Source organism: Chelonia mydas, chromosome 5 (assembly GCF_015237465.2).
Source record: "Chelonia mydas isolate rCheMyd1 chromosome 5, rCheMyd1.pri.v2, whole genome shotgun sequence".
Taxonomy (NCBI): Eukaryota; Metazoa; Chordata; order Testudines; family Cheloniidae; genus Chelonia; species Chelonia mydas.
Window position 1 is genome coordinate 126286825 of NC_051245.2, and position 14679 is coordinate 126301503.

At 41.1% G+C, this 14679-nt stretch overlaps 1 protein-coding gene across 11 annotated transcripts in view; it reads left to right on the forward strand.

The window, feature by feature from the left end:
- PIGG (phosphatidylinositol glycan anchor biosynthesis class G) overlaps positions 1 to 14679 on the forward strand; it is a 154472-nt gene that overhangs the window by 92950 nt on the left and 46843 nt on the right. For all 11 annotated transcript variants that reach the window (XR_005225869.2, XR_005225868.2, XM_037902271.2 and 8 more), the window contains one exon: positions 2583 to 2774. Coding sequence is in view for 9 of the 11 variants with exons in the window: in XM_037902271.2 (XP_037758199.1) it covers positions 2583 to 2774 (192 nt within the window). In the remaining 2 variants the exon portion in view is untranslated. The remainder of the gene's footprint in view (positions 1 to 2582; positions 2775 to 14679) is intronic.

Sequence of the window (14679 nt, forward strand, 5' to 3'; positions counted from 1 at the left end):
ACTGAGCTTGATAAGTTTATGGAAGGAATGGTATGATGAGGTTGCCAACAATTGCATGTGATCCATCTGCTACTGTTATGAGCAAATATCTGCCACATTCAGAGATGGGACACAAGGGGGGGAAGGCTCTGAGTTACTACAGTGAATTCTTTCCCAGGTATCTTACTGGTGGGTCTCACCAACATGCTCGGGGTCTAACAGGTCACCATATTTGGGGTCAGGAAGGAATTTTCCTGCAGGTCAGATTGGCAGAGACTCTGGGATTATTTTGCCTTTCTCTGCAGGTTGGGTTCTGGATCATTTTACTGGTTTGAACTAGAGTAAACAGTGAATTTTCTGTAACTTGAAGTCTTTAAATCATGATTTGAGGACTTCAGTAACTCAGCCAGAGGTTAGGGGTCTATTACAGGAGTGGGTGGGTGTGGTTCTGTGGCCTCTGATGAGCAGGAGGTCAGACTAGATAAATCATGATGGTCCATTCTGGCCTTAAAGTCTATGAGTAAGTCAGCTACATGCCTTAATGGCAGAGACCCTGCATACTCAGTTTTTCAGAGACAGAGTGTGGTCATTCTTTAAGTAGACTCTGAGCCTCACCTCCTACCGATGTGGCTTGTGAATCACCTGAGTGGAATACATGTCTGCAACCACCTGAAGAAGAAAAGACTTACTCACCTGTATGGTAACAGTTGTTCTTCGAGATGTGAGTGCAGATGTGTATTCCACTCAGGTGTGCGCACACCTGCTGCACTGAAGCTGAAGAACTTTGCCTACCAGTACCTGTGGGGCGGTGCTCATGGTCTCTGACTTTTAGCCTCTCCTTAGGTTATTTAAGGGCAGCATCAGCCTTTGCGCTGAACATCAAGAGTTAAGACTCTGTTGCAGAGGGGACAGAGGTTGGGTTATGGAATACATGTCTGCACCCACATCTAGAAGGTAGGTAACTGTCTTATTGCATGCACGTGCACAGGGTCTCTGCCATTAAGGCATGTAGCTGCCAGTGTACATACTACCTTGGGATTGCCACAGCAGTCCATATGACCTCAGCAACATTTCCCAGGCTCTTGAGATCTGAAAAAAGGATACTGGGGAAGAGACACGGTAAGATTACATCAAGTAAATGTACTTGCTTCTCCTGGTGCTCCAGCATCACCTTTCTTCGCCTCCCTTCCCTGCAAAGAGCAGTACCTCCCCTGGGAGCCTCTCCAAGCTGGATGGGGAGCTGACTGGGTCACATGGAAGGACCAAGAGGGAATGTTTTTTCTTTCAGCTCTAGCCTGGCTGACTCCCATCTGTATAGCTGAAATAGCTGTCTTGTGTTTCCTTGTAGAATTCAAAGAAAAGCAGGTAATAAGGAAAGAAAGCATGATAAAATTTAAGAACTCCAACTCCCGTGATAAGATGTGGAGCTCATGCTAATATAGCCTAGGTCCGGTGTCAGTCTGCCAGAGGCCAGCAGTCTTTCCCCATAGCATTTCAAAATGTGAGGACTTTGAAATGCTGAAGTGTGGCAGGGTGTAGCCACTGGTTCTCACAGTGTATGTGTGATTCTGGCCTGCGCAGTCAAAGTCATGGCATCTGGAACAAATAAAAAACATTAACATATGGAGATAGACATCAACTGCTGGTTTCCTGCTTGGCTTTTGGGTTCAGTTCCAGCTGTCTACTTTCCTATTTAAAAAAACAAAAACCTTAGATCCCAGTACTGGAAACTTCATCTCTCCCCATTTACCATCAGGGTAGTTGAGGTCAGATGAAGTACTCTATCTAATGTGATTTAGGTTTTTCTATAGTGTCTGAGTGCCAGCACTCCGTATGTTTCAATATTTGGCAATGGGCAGGGTATCAGTGTATAGCACTTACTATGGAATGCACTCCACCTGCTGGTCTAAAAGTGAGAACTTCTGTGCATCTTTAGGGCATGATGCAAGGCTCATGTCTGTCTTGTTTTCTATTTATTGTATTGTTTTACCATAACACTAGGATTCATAGTCATGGATCAGGACCCCCATTGTGCTAATAGGTTTGGTTTGTTTCAGTGATTGTTCTTTTGCTATTGGAGGAAAACTTGTGTGCTACATTGTCGTTAGATGTGATGGCTTTAGGGAACATTTTGTACAACTTATACATCTAAAATTTAATAAAATGGATATATATATGCAGAGTTATAATTTAAAAAGAGATGCTTGTGAAGTACTGTAACAATCCTTGTTCTCTTATATTAGAGAAACTAGTATGCTATAGTAGAAGTGATGGTGAATTTTGCACGTGTATATAAATATAAAATTTTGGTTTTAAATCATTACAATTTTTTTATATCATATGAAACTTTGTTTTATCCAGTTAAAACAGACCAACTAGCATATGATGAAACATGATTACTTTTAAACATGCATGCTTGAATATAAAACCTCATTAACAAAATCGTTTTTCTAAAAATACTAAAATATTTGACCACATCTCTTAGAAAGCTAGTAACAGATGTCAGTGCAGTGATTAATTTGGAAATTCACTACAGTTGCTGGAGCTATGTTCAATGTATTTTAGCAGTAATTATAGATTTATTTTTTTCCTTTCTTTTACAGTTCTGAACACAAAGCTGTACTGTCCCTTCTGGCAGCTGTCTCCTTAGTTATGCTCTTCATTCTGGTTCAGAGGAGATGCTCCCTGGTTTCGAAAATAGCGATGGCACTTGGGCTCTTGGGAGTCTACAGTTACCGGGCAGCCATTGGAAATGTTGCATTTCCATGGCAACAAGACAGCAGAGATATCTCAAAGTAAGTTCATCAGCAGATATTTAAATCAACTTCTAGAACAGTTTTAACACTTTGGATACTGAAAAAATAGCACCGTTATCTCTGTTAGAATCAGGCTGTTATGAGCAAAGGGATGGTTCTCTTAGGATGTGCCCTAACAAGTTTCGTGTTATGGCTTTAAATAATATTTGGGTACAATAAAGTGGTATGTTCCTGTACCATATCTCAAATTGGAAACCTGTCAAAGGCTGACACACATACACTGACTACCTTGAGGCATAGCTTATTGATCTAGCCAGTTACCATTTTTTTCCATTTCCATTATTGAATCTGGCTTATAAAGATTACTACCTTTGCTGTTTTATTTACTATTATGTTGATTTGCTACATTTAGTACAGAACAATGCCAACCTGACTTATTTATAACAATGAAATAGTTTACTATTTGACTGCAAGGCTAAAAATACGTTTAGGAAACAGTTTCCCTGTGCCTTTCTGTTTCTTACAGCTGAGAGTTGTGCTCCATAGCCTTTCAAGATGTAATAGATTTCTGCTTTTGGGATCTAAAGCTTGGAGCATTGTACAGACTGAGAACTTTCAAAGCTAAGAGTTTTGAGTCTCCTTTCCTACCATACCTGTCAGCAGGTGATATATTGTTTACCATGTGAGATGAAACAACCCAATGATGCTTCTAATTCATGAGGGCTTTTTTTCTCATACTGAGCATTAGCTGCTTTCGGAGTGCAGGAAAGCAGCTTTGATTCTTTTATAACCTATCTGATATTTTTCAGTTTTTGTTGTGATATAGCTGGACCTGCAGCGCCAACATGTTCTAAAGGGAGCATCAGAATTGTGGGAAAGCTTCAGGATGCATTCCTGTAGTCTTTTGGGGGAAATGCTAGAAAGATGATTGGCTTGTGGCTAGAATAAATTGTTCAGAGATCGCTTAGAATTTGACCTGAGTCTGGGTAGCTTGGTTCAGGATTGGGGATCAGAGGCCACACCCTCTGTAAGAAGTGGAGATTGGGAGTTACTGTGGAAAGCAGCCTAGGAAAAGATTTTTAGACTAACTAAGGCCAACTGTACCAGTGGTGCATATATTTCTTTTATATATAGTAGAGATATTTGAAGATACCTTAATACTAATTAAGGAAGTAAGTTATTTGATCTTCTGCATACAAAAATTTCCATTGACCTTTACTTGGACTACAGAATCTGGCTACGTGCTTGAATGTGTTTGTCTGGAAATACATCTGATTGCTAAATATGATTTTTAGTTTTTGTTGGACTACAATTCCTTAGGGTAGAATGCAATTCCTTCAGTGAGAGGAAAAATACTGCAGTGTGGAACAGAATGTTAACTGCATCAGCTGAACTGCAAATTAAAAGAATAGTTACAGTAATAAGTGGAGTTCTTAAATTTACAAAGTGAGCAAAGGTTTCACTGACAGCTGATTTACACTATAGTCAGCGTCTTAACTGCAATTAGAATTGACTAAGAAAATATAGGGCTTTTATACTCAGCTTAATTTTAAATGTGAATATGGTGATTTGCTTAAACTGCTGTGTCAGACCTTTCATTTATAGGTTTGATTATGCAGTGGCTTAAAAGTTCTTTAGATTAATAAAACCAAACTTCACGATCAGTTACAGTCGTGGCTGACTAAGTTTCACATTTAAGAGTGAGACTTGCATGTTAACATTAAATGACTGTTTAGATATAGAAATGGCACAAGGCTTTTTAAATTGGAGAATTTTAGTGCTTCTTCTAAATGGGAGCAGGTACACTACAAGCTTTGGTGCACACCTCTGCCAGTACACCTTAACCTTGTCTTTACACCATCCTTAGCATTACGTATCAGGGCTTCCCTGTTACTTGCGTTGACAGGACATCCACTTTAAAACTGCCTACTACCTTTACCTTTTAAGATAAAAATACTGCCATAGAGACTGAAGTATAGAATACATACATTATGGGGGAGGGATAGCTCAGTGGTTTGAGCATTGGCCTGCTAAACCCAGGGTTGAGAGTTCAATCCTTGAGGGGCCATTTAGGGATCTGGGGCAAAAATTGGGGCTTGGTCCTGCTTTGAGCATGGGGTTGGACTAGATGACCTCCTGAGGTCACTTCCAACCCTGATATTCTATGATTCTATGGGCTGCAGTAATGCAGGTCTTTCTACCTTGCCTTGCAAATGTGCCTGAACTCTGACACAATCTGGTAGAAATATCTGGAAAGGCAACATGGTCCAATGCTGGACTGCAAGTCAGGAAACCTGTGTTTTTTATTTGTAACTCTTTATTTGCTATGTGATCTTAGCAAGTTATGCTTTTCCTAATTTTGTAACTTGACCATAATGTGAGAAATGTTGTGTATTAGGTTACATATAAAAACTACATTAAAAGAATGTTAAGGTTGCAACGTCAAGTACCTAAAAGGTGGGAAAGTCAAAAAAAATTTCTGTGTAACCTTCATTCAGCCCCATTATATGTATACATTGCCAACAACCAGTACTTTATGATCACTTATTATTTTTACATCAGGACTCCCTGCCTCATTCAGTGCACAAAATGAATGGTGTTCACTGAATGGGTAGTTGTTGAATATTTCTCTTTACTTGTGCCTTATTTACTGCGCACCATCCAAACCCTGAATTCCATACAGAATTATTTCCTCATGGGATTTTCTCAGGAACTCCTCACCATAGCTGCTGAGTGCTACACAAACATTAATGAATGGATTCAGAGGATCCCTTGTTAGATGATGATATTCACATTTTACAGATGAGGAACTAAGATGCACAGAGGTTAAAGTCAATATTGAAAATTGGGCCCTAGTGGATGTTCTTGACAGATATGTTACTACTTTTATAGCACATACATTAATAACACAGCTTCCATTGACTTCAGTTGCACTGAGTGCCCAGTGTGTCTGCAAATGAAGCCCCAAGTATCCCAAGTTTCTCAAGCTGAGCACTAAGAAAGTGAGAAACAGAGTGTCCACTTGTGAAAAGTTTGATGTGTGACTTGCCCAGCATCAGTTAGAAGCTTGGTGGCAGAGACATGACTAGAACTCAGATCTTCAGGGTGTCAATGTATTTCCGTAACCAAGAGGTCATCCTTTCAGTTCCTGCAGTCCCCTGCATTACAGGCAGTCCTCGACTTTACGATGTTCGAGTTACAATGAACGGCACTTACGACGCTTCTACATTGACACCCTGATTCGACTTATGACTATAGGTTTCAAGTTTACAATGCTCGGTCCTGCAATGGAGTAGATTGCAGTTCTGAGTTCCAACTTACAAATGCAATGGTAAGGAACCAATTGTGTCGTAAGTCTGAGGACTGCCTGTATTTACCTCACACCTCCCAGTTTCTGCAACAAATGACACAGGACCCTCCACACAAAAGCTTCATCCACTATACAACCTTTGAATATGCTAAATGAAGCAGAGGTCCTGTGAGAAGTGTCTGATGGTGCAGTTACGGACTGTATCATAGTAGCGAAGCAAGGACCCACGAGTGCAGTACCTCCTGCTAGTTGTCTGGGAATTAGCTCTCCAGCGTATGGAGCACCTCCTTCTGCTGGTGGCTCGCCTGCCTCAGGCCCCCGTGTCCCTCCCAGACTCCGGTGCCCCTTTACCTCGGGGTTCTGTCCTCTACAGTATGCCCACTTTCTGGGTCTCCCCTCCCAGGGGAACCCCTAACCCTCTATCCCCACCTTGCCTCAACGGCTACTGCCAGTCACCATCTAGCTCCCTTTCTCTTGGGCAGACTGCAGTCTGTAATGGCCACTCATCATCACCTGTTGCCTTTGCCTATTCCCAGGCTGGATCTCTGCAGCCCCAGTACCTCTGTAGGCCTTCAACAAGGCCTGCAGCCTGGGGTTTTGCCAGGCTGAAGCTCCCCAGCTCCCTTGCCCTATTCCCCAGCACTGCTCCAGTTCAGGTTTCTTCCTCTGAGGCAGCTAGCCCTTCTCCCCCCAGGGCTGGAGAGAGACTCCTCCAACTTCTGGCCCACAGCCCTCTTATAAGGGCCAGCTGGGCCCTGATTGAGCTGGCCACACCTGTGCTTTTCACCACTCAAGTGCTTTCACTCCTTTTCCCAGCTGCAGCTCTCTCCAGTGCTGCTTTTAACCCCCTGCCTACTGGAGTGGGGCAGGCGCCCCACTACAATCATGTACATGCACAAGGGGGCTGAATTAGGATTGCACAGGAAACATTAAATTCTGGCATTTCCTAACTTTTAAGTGCTTGATTTTGCAATTCTAATATTATTTGAACATAGCTTTTTGTGTGTAATTTCTTCATTTTTAAAAAGCAAGCTTTAAAAAAAAAATCCACTATTTGGAACCATATTAAGCCCACACGTGGTTTGTCAACAGGGTAGGAACCTTTAGATCTGCAGCCCAGACCTCTGCTATTTGAGGTAACGGGATAATTGGTAGCAAGAATAGGCTCTTAACCTCTCTATAGGCCAGTCACTAAAGAGAGACACATTTTGCCAGTGAGTTTCAGACATTGGTTGATAGCAGAAGAATTTTGACTCAGTACTCTAGGCTTCAATTCCATGGTATAGAAAGGAATGTCCTCAAGTGATTTCAGACCCTTCTGCCTCTTGTCCCCTAGCATGTCACTGTGTCCTTGCTGCTTGTCATTCATCTGCATTCTAGTCAGGCTGATTCTTTCTTCTCCAATGTAGCCTGGGCACCACCAAGGGGGAGCATTGAAGGTATAGGAGAGACTGTCCCTGCCCTGTTCTAGTACCTAACACTAAAGCATCCCCCAGCAACTGCTCCTCCTGGATGCTGTTTGTCTTTTTCAGCCCCTTGAACATGAGCTGTGTGGGCATTGAGCATGCTCAATGTGGTTGCCATGGAGCTATGTGGGAATTGAGCATTCTCAGTACAAATGGAATCTTTGGAGAAATTTGCTGCCAAACTTTCTCTGTTGAACAGGGGTAAATGACAGTTGTCAGAAATTTAACGTTCAGACAAGTTTGAATAGATTTTCACAGGGACGACAAAAGGCAACCCTCTGATCGAAGTACCACCACCTTGCTGAATTTCAGCCCGGCTTCCCAGTATGGAAATGCTAGAGCTCCTCAATGGAATGTTAGGAGAATGTTTTCACATTGGCAAAAAATATTTCCCTAACCTAATCCTTGAAAATCCTTAGCTGAGCTGTTTGCTGCATCTCTCTCTCTTTCTCAGAGAAAAAAAATTAGCCAAAGGCAGAGACTAGCATGGAAATTTGGCAGAGTTGTAAACCACTGAAAAGAGTCTTAAAAATTAAGTGTTATGCAACCTTACTTAGTTAAAGCCATTGCTGCCAGTTTTGCCTATAATAGAAATATTTTTGGAAGCTATTTAAGAAATCCCACAGTTAATCCTTGCTTACATGAAGAAAAGTAGAATTCATATATAGCTTCTGACATGCACTACTTACAACATATTTGACTCTGGAGGCAGTAATGGTCTTATCTCACTTCTTATGTGATCAGTAGAAGACAAATAGCTCTATTAAAAACAGCAGCAACAAAAGCTTGCACTTTCTGCCTTTGTACATCTCAAATATCCTACTGGATAGCAGAGGTGGCCCCAATGTGTCCAGGCATGGATCAGAGCTAGTCTCCTCTATGCTTGACTGCAAAGTGGCAGGTGCCTCATTTGATGACAGTTATTACAAGAGAGGGAAGAATAAAAAGCCCAGTAGCTTTCTCCTGCTCTTGGACTCTCTGCGGGAAAGAATTTCACTCTTAATTAGAAGCGAAAATCTAATACAAAGTACTGTGTACAACTAGATCAAGGAGCATATGTAATTCAACATCACAGAAGCACCATCTTAAGAGCAAACATTCAAGATGGCAAAGCACATTAACCAAGTCAAATCAAGCAATAGGCAGGGCAATGAGGCAATTTTAGCACAAATCATGAATTTAACCAGGTACTTACAAACATCTGAAAACACCGTGTTCAGTATTATAAAAAAACCTTTCATAATTATTGTCAGGGTTCCTTCCCCACTCTGAACTCTAGGGTACAGATACAGGGACCCGCATGAAAGATCCACTAAGCTTATTCTTACCAGCTTAGGTTAAAACTTCCCCAAGGCACAGATTCTCTTCTTGCCTTGGGATCGCTGCCACCACCAAGTGATTTAACAATCAGGGAAAGACCACTTGGAGTCCTATTCCCCCAAGCCTATACACCCCCTTTCCTGGGGAAGCTTGAGAATAAGATCCTAACCAATTGGTTACAAAATGATCAAAGATGCAAACCCCTAGGTCTTGGAACAATGGAAAAATCAGTTAGGTTCTTAAAAAGAAGGATTTTATTTAAAGAGAAAAAGGTAAAAGAATCACCTTTGTAAATTGAGGCTGGTAGTTAACCTTACAGAGTAGCAGAAAATTCAAAGAACACAGAGGAACCCCCTTTAGCCTTAGTTTCAAAGTTACAACAAAACAGGGATAAACCTCCCTCTAGCAAAGGGAAAACTCACAAGTTGAGAAAACAAAGATAAACTAATACACTTGTTTTGTGCCCTGGCTATTACTTATAAGTTTGAAATATGAGAGACTTGTTTAGAAAGATTTGGAGAACATGGATTGATGTCCGGTCCCTCTTAGTCCCAAGAGCGAACGGCCACAGAAACAAAGAACCCAAAACAAAATCTCCCCTCCCCCCAGATTTGAAAGTATCTTTTGTCCCCATTGGTTCCTTTGGTCAGGTGCCAACCAGGTTACTTGAGCTTCTTAACCCCTTTCAGGTAAGGAGGAATTTAGGCTACCCCTATGGTTATGACAATTATACATTAAAAATAAGGCTAGGAGGTCTCTGAAAACTATATTTAAAATCTTCAAATTAAAAAATATGGCCCAAAAGGCAGGTAACGTGTCAAGTTTGTCACAGATTACTAAGGCCAACTGGCTCCCTTTCCACGGTAAAATATACAGGATGGGGAAAAAGGCGTCCTGCAAACTCCGTATTGTTTCAAGACAGAGAACCTGATTCTTTCCTTTCATGAGGCATCATGAATGAAATAAGAGGTGTGGCAACCCTGTAAAGTGTGATCATCTACAGCAAAAAGAGGATCCAGCTGAACCTATCCCACATTACTTTCCAGAAAGCTTAATCCTCTTTAAAAGCTCTCTTGTCTCACATCGTGCTGACATTAGCCAAGTTCTCCCATGGCTTGACAGTGAAGTAGAAGCTTTCTTATCCAGCATGTCAGGGAAATGGGGGTTGCCAGTAAGTGAAAAATGCTGGTTAACTAAGAGGGAGGGAGTTTGGGTGAGGGGCGGGGCTGGGGGTTGGGGTGCGGCACAGGGTTCAGAGAGCAGGCTCTGGGTGGGAGCTGGGGGTGCAGGAGGGGGCTCGGGGCAGGGGGTTAGGGCACAGGAGGGGACTCGGGGTGCTGGATCTAGGAGGCACTCACCTTGGGCGGCTCCCTGCAAGCAGCAACCAGTCCCGGCTGCTCCTACGCAGAGGCACAGCAGACCACTCTGCACCCTGTCCCTGCCCCAAGTGTGACTCCGCAGCTCCCATTGGCCAGGAATTGCGGCCAATGGGAGCTGCAGGGGTGGCGTCTATGGCTGGAGGCAGCGCACATAGCTACCTAGCTACGCCTCCACAGGTTGCCGCTTGCGGGGAGGTGCCCGAGGTGAGTGCCCCCCGGATCCAGCATGCCGAGCCCCTCCTGCACCCTGACCACCTGCCCCAAGCCCTCTCCCTCACCCAAACTCCCTTCCTCTTAGTTAACCAGCACTTTTCATTTACCAACAACCCCCATTCCCCCAACATGCTGGATAAAACAGCTTTTACTGTATCAAGTTATTTCACTAATTATCCTCACAGGAGTCATTTAAATATTTTGAGACAAGCTACAAGAAAAAAATATCTTTAGAGAACAGCATCAGGTGTTGCCCTTTATTAACATCTTAGATAAAAGCTATGACCTATTTGGCCAGTGAAGTTTCAAACGCGAAATTCTCCCAGACGAGCACATACATTAAGATGATGCAACGTTGTCTTACTTTCTTCACACTACCATTTTTTAAATTATTTTTTCCACTCTCCACATTTTATCTTTTTAAATAGGTAATTTGAGGGACAGAGAAGGGTCAAATTATTCTTCAGTGGTTTTTAATTTAGAGACTATCTAGCACAAGCCATGGAAGAGTGTGCATATTTTAATTACCTTTTTCCTCATCCACCTTGAGCAGCAGTCACAACTGGAAACTGTAGTTTTATCTTCAGTGGAGAGGGGGGGAGAGAGGGAAATTTCAGATCAGAGAACCGCAGAGAGTCCAAGGGCAGGTTTTTATAATACTGGACACGGTGTTTTCAGATGTTTGTAAGTACCTGGTTAAATTCATGATTAATGCTAAAATTGCCTCATTGCCCTGCCTATTGCTTGATTTGACTTGGTTAATGTGATATTGCCATCTTGAATGTTTGCTCTTAAGTTGGTGCTTCTGTGATTTTGAATTACATATGCTCCTTGATCTAGTTGTACATAGTACTTTGTATTAGATTTTCGCTTCTAATTAAGAGTGAAATTCTTTCCCGCAGAGAGTACAAGGGCAGGAGAAATTCTTTTACTTCAGACGTCATATTTTCCAGTAAATTTTCAGTTGGTCACTTTTAAAAAGACTTTTTAAACTGGACATTTGCATGAAACATGTATTGCACAGTAATGGTTGGTTTTCTTACTGAGACTATTCAACCCAGCTGATGTTTGTATAAGTGCTTCCAACTTGAAAAAATATTTGAAAATTGTGTCCAAAAGATGCAATTCCTTGCCTTAAAAAGGGTGCTGTCAATTTGAAAAGACCATTTGCTTCCAGGGTGGATAAAAATCAATGTTTTAAAAAAATCAAAATAAAAAATCAGATTTTTTTGATAGTTTTTTCCCCTCAAAAAGCATTTTATCTAAAGACAGTTTTAATTAAGATAAATTATAGCTCAAAGAGATCTCATCATGGAATAGGGATTATAAATTCTAATTCTATAGTATAAGACCATATATTCATGTAATGTTTAAGAAAAGTTTTGTAAATGAGTTCCAATAGTTCATGGATTAGGGTCCCAATTTTATGGGGTACCCGGGGCTTCTGTATAGATTATTTAGGTTAATCTTTTTATCTACCCAATGGCACTCAGTGCTCAGTCTAGAAGATACCATCAGACATGCTTAGTTTTTCAGTTCTCAATCTGTGGATTTGTCTCTCCAGAGATACCATGCTTGTTAACAGCAAAAATGTTTTAAAATAAATTAATATATAGAGGTGAGAAATAACAGACCTCAACCCTATTCTCCCTCTGCAAATTTGTGTACACAGAGTCAATCCCGTACCTCTCTCTAAAAGTGCAAAGTTCCAGAAAGTTCAATGAATAGAAGATTGTTGGGGGCAGAATAGATCTGGACTAGGAGAAGAAGTCTGGAGATAAATGTGAGAAGGAGGGACAGGCAGTAGAAACAAAAGTGAAACTGTTTGAGCAGCGTATTCCAGAAGTCTTGAGGTCTTTCTGAGTGTAGCCTTCATTGATTTGAGATCTACCATATCATTCTCTCACTAGAAGGGAAAACCTAAAATGGCAGCAGGCCATAAGAGACCCAGTTTGGGAACATTTTAATGACATTCCTCTACCTGTGGGTAAGATAGGCATGCGTGCAAAATGCAAACAGTGCAACAAAGAAATGCAAGGCCTGGTTGTGCGAATGAAACAACATCATGAGAAGTATTCCTTCTCAGGAGGAAGCTGCCCTGAAGATGATGAAAGGAACATCACTTTAAAAATGTAGAGTGTGTACCTTCTAAAAATGAAACCTACATCTATCTCTGAGTTGTGAAGAATATGCATTAAGGTTATAACAACCAACAAGAATGCACTTTTATGTAGAAATCCATGATTAAATCGAGTCTTCCTGGCTAGTGATTTAAATCAAATCCACTCTTTCTTCTCCAGCTTTGTGCCCTGTTTGAACTCAGGTCAGTCCAAAACACTTTCCTTCAAATCCTTTAAGACACTCTGCCATGATGCCTGCAGATCCCTGCCAGGTGGTGAACTATGTTGTGAAGACAGCTTTCTTGTACAAATACATGCACATATTGTTAATTTACCTTTCCCTGACTGTTGCATCTTGTCATTAAACTAAATTTTAAATTCTGAGGCAAGGACTGTATATTTATTACAGAAGCAAGGGAGAGAAAAAGCCCTTAAAGGCGAAAGATATTTTCAGCTGAATTTTTGAGGGGGTGGGGGAGAGAAGCAGGGAGAACTCATTTCCAAAAATAGAAATTGTCAGAAGGGTATATATCATGATCACATGGAAAATCTCTGTGGGCAACATTGTTTAATAGCTACTGGCTAATTGCTTTGCAGACCAGAAAAAATCAATGCAAGGAAGTTCTGACTTTCATATGAACTGGACGTTAAGTGGAAAACACTTAAATACTGTACACCAATGTGCAAGCAAACACTAGCTTGTAGTGTTAGGTTTCATTTGTGTCTCCGCCTTTAAAAAAATTGCTTTGAAGGCTTAATGGTGGGTGTAGGGTTTTTTTTGTCTTTATATGTTGAAAGTCCTCATTATTAGTGTCAGGTTTCTTCAGCCTTTATTGGCTTGATAGAACCACAAATTATTAATGTTGGTGCTACTGAAAAGAACTGGAGCCCCAGATAATCTCCCCAATTTCCCCCCATCCTCTTTTCATTTCTAGTCTCTTTCTCTGATATGAAAATGTAGTTTTTTGGTCAAAGTTGCCTATTGAGGCAAAAATTGGGGATTGGTCCTACTTTGAGCAGGGGGTTGGACTAGATGACCTCCTGTGGTCCCTTCCAACCCTGATATTCTATGATTCTATTATTCTATTTGGGATGCTAATGCAAATTGGTTTCACAAAGAGTTGAAACATACGCATTTGAAAGGGAAAAGTTTTGCTTTGACTTTTTCCAGGAGATTCTGGCTAAGCTTGTTTCTTGTGAATGCTTTCCTGGTTGAAATCAGGTTTGTCCAAAGTTGAGTTATGTGATCCAGACTACCACATCTTGAGCACCTGAGAGCTTCTGAATCAGTTTACTTTAAGATCTGAATTGATTCTGGTATCTATAGAGCAGGGCATGTTCACCCTCCACTCAGAACATATAAGTAGTTAATTGTGGCAATGGAGAAATTCTATTGTATTTGGTTTCCTAAAAATATTATTTTTTAGCATTTTTCATTTATTTGTATTACATAGCACCTAGGAGTCCTGGTTATGGACTAGGACCCCATTGTACTATTGGGTGGCTCAGTAGTCCACAGTGAATGCTGACTTTGGTCCAGTTTGCCCAATGAACAGAGACGCACCAATTAATTTTTAGTGTACATCTAGATACCTTCTCTTCCTCTCAGTTCTACTTTGCCTTGTCTCATGCTCTCTTCTTCTTGAACAGCTGTTCTCAAAATTCTGGAGCCCAGTGATCACTTCAGGTTGTTTCAAAAACTTTTGCTCCCCTCTCAAATGCATGATATTGTGGCTGTGATGGTACCTGGAAATGGAGAATAAAGATCAATTTATGGGTGTACTAAAATATCAGTTGTAGGAAATGGTTAGCGTACATTCCCTAAAATACTGGTTTTGCTTGAGAAGCTGTGAAATGTGGTGTGTTCTGATATTCTAAAACAGAAAATTGGTTAAATGTTTTTAGTACTACCAACAGTAAAGCCAAGAGAATGGCTTCAATCCTAAAGGAGAATGTTGATAAATTGGAGAGGGTTCAGAGAAGAACCCCAAGAATAATTAAAGGATTGGAAAACATGCCTTATAGTGATAGACTTAAGGAGCTTAATTTAGCTTAATGAAGAGAAGGTTAATGGGTGACTTGATTACAATCTAAAAGTACCAACACGGGGAGCAAATATTTAATAATGGGCTCTTC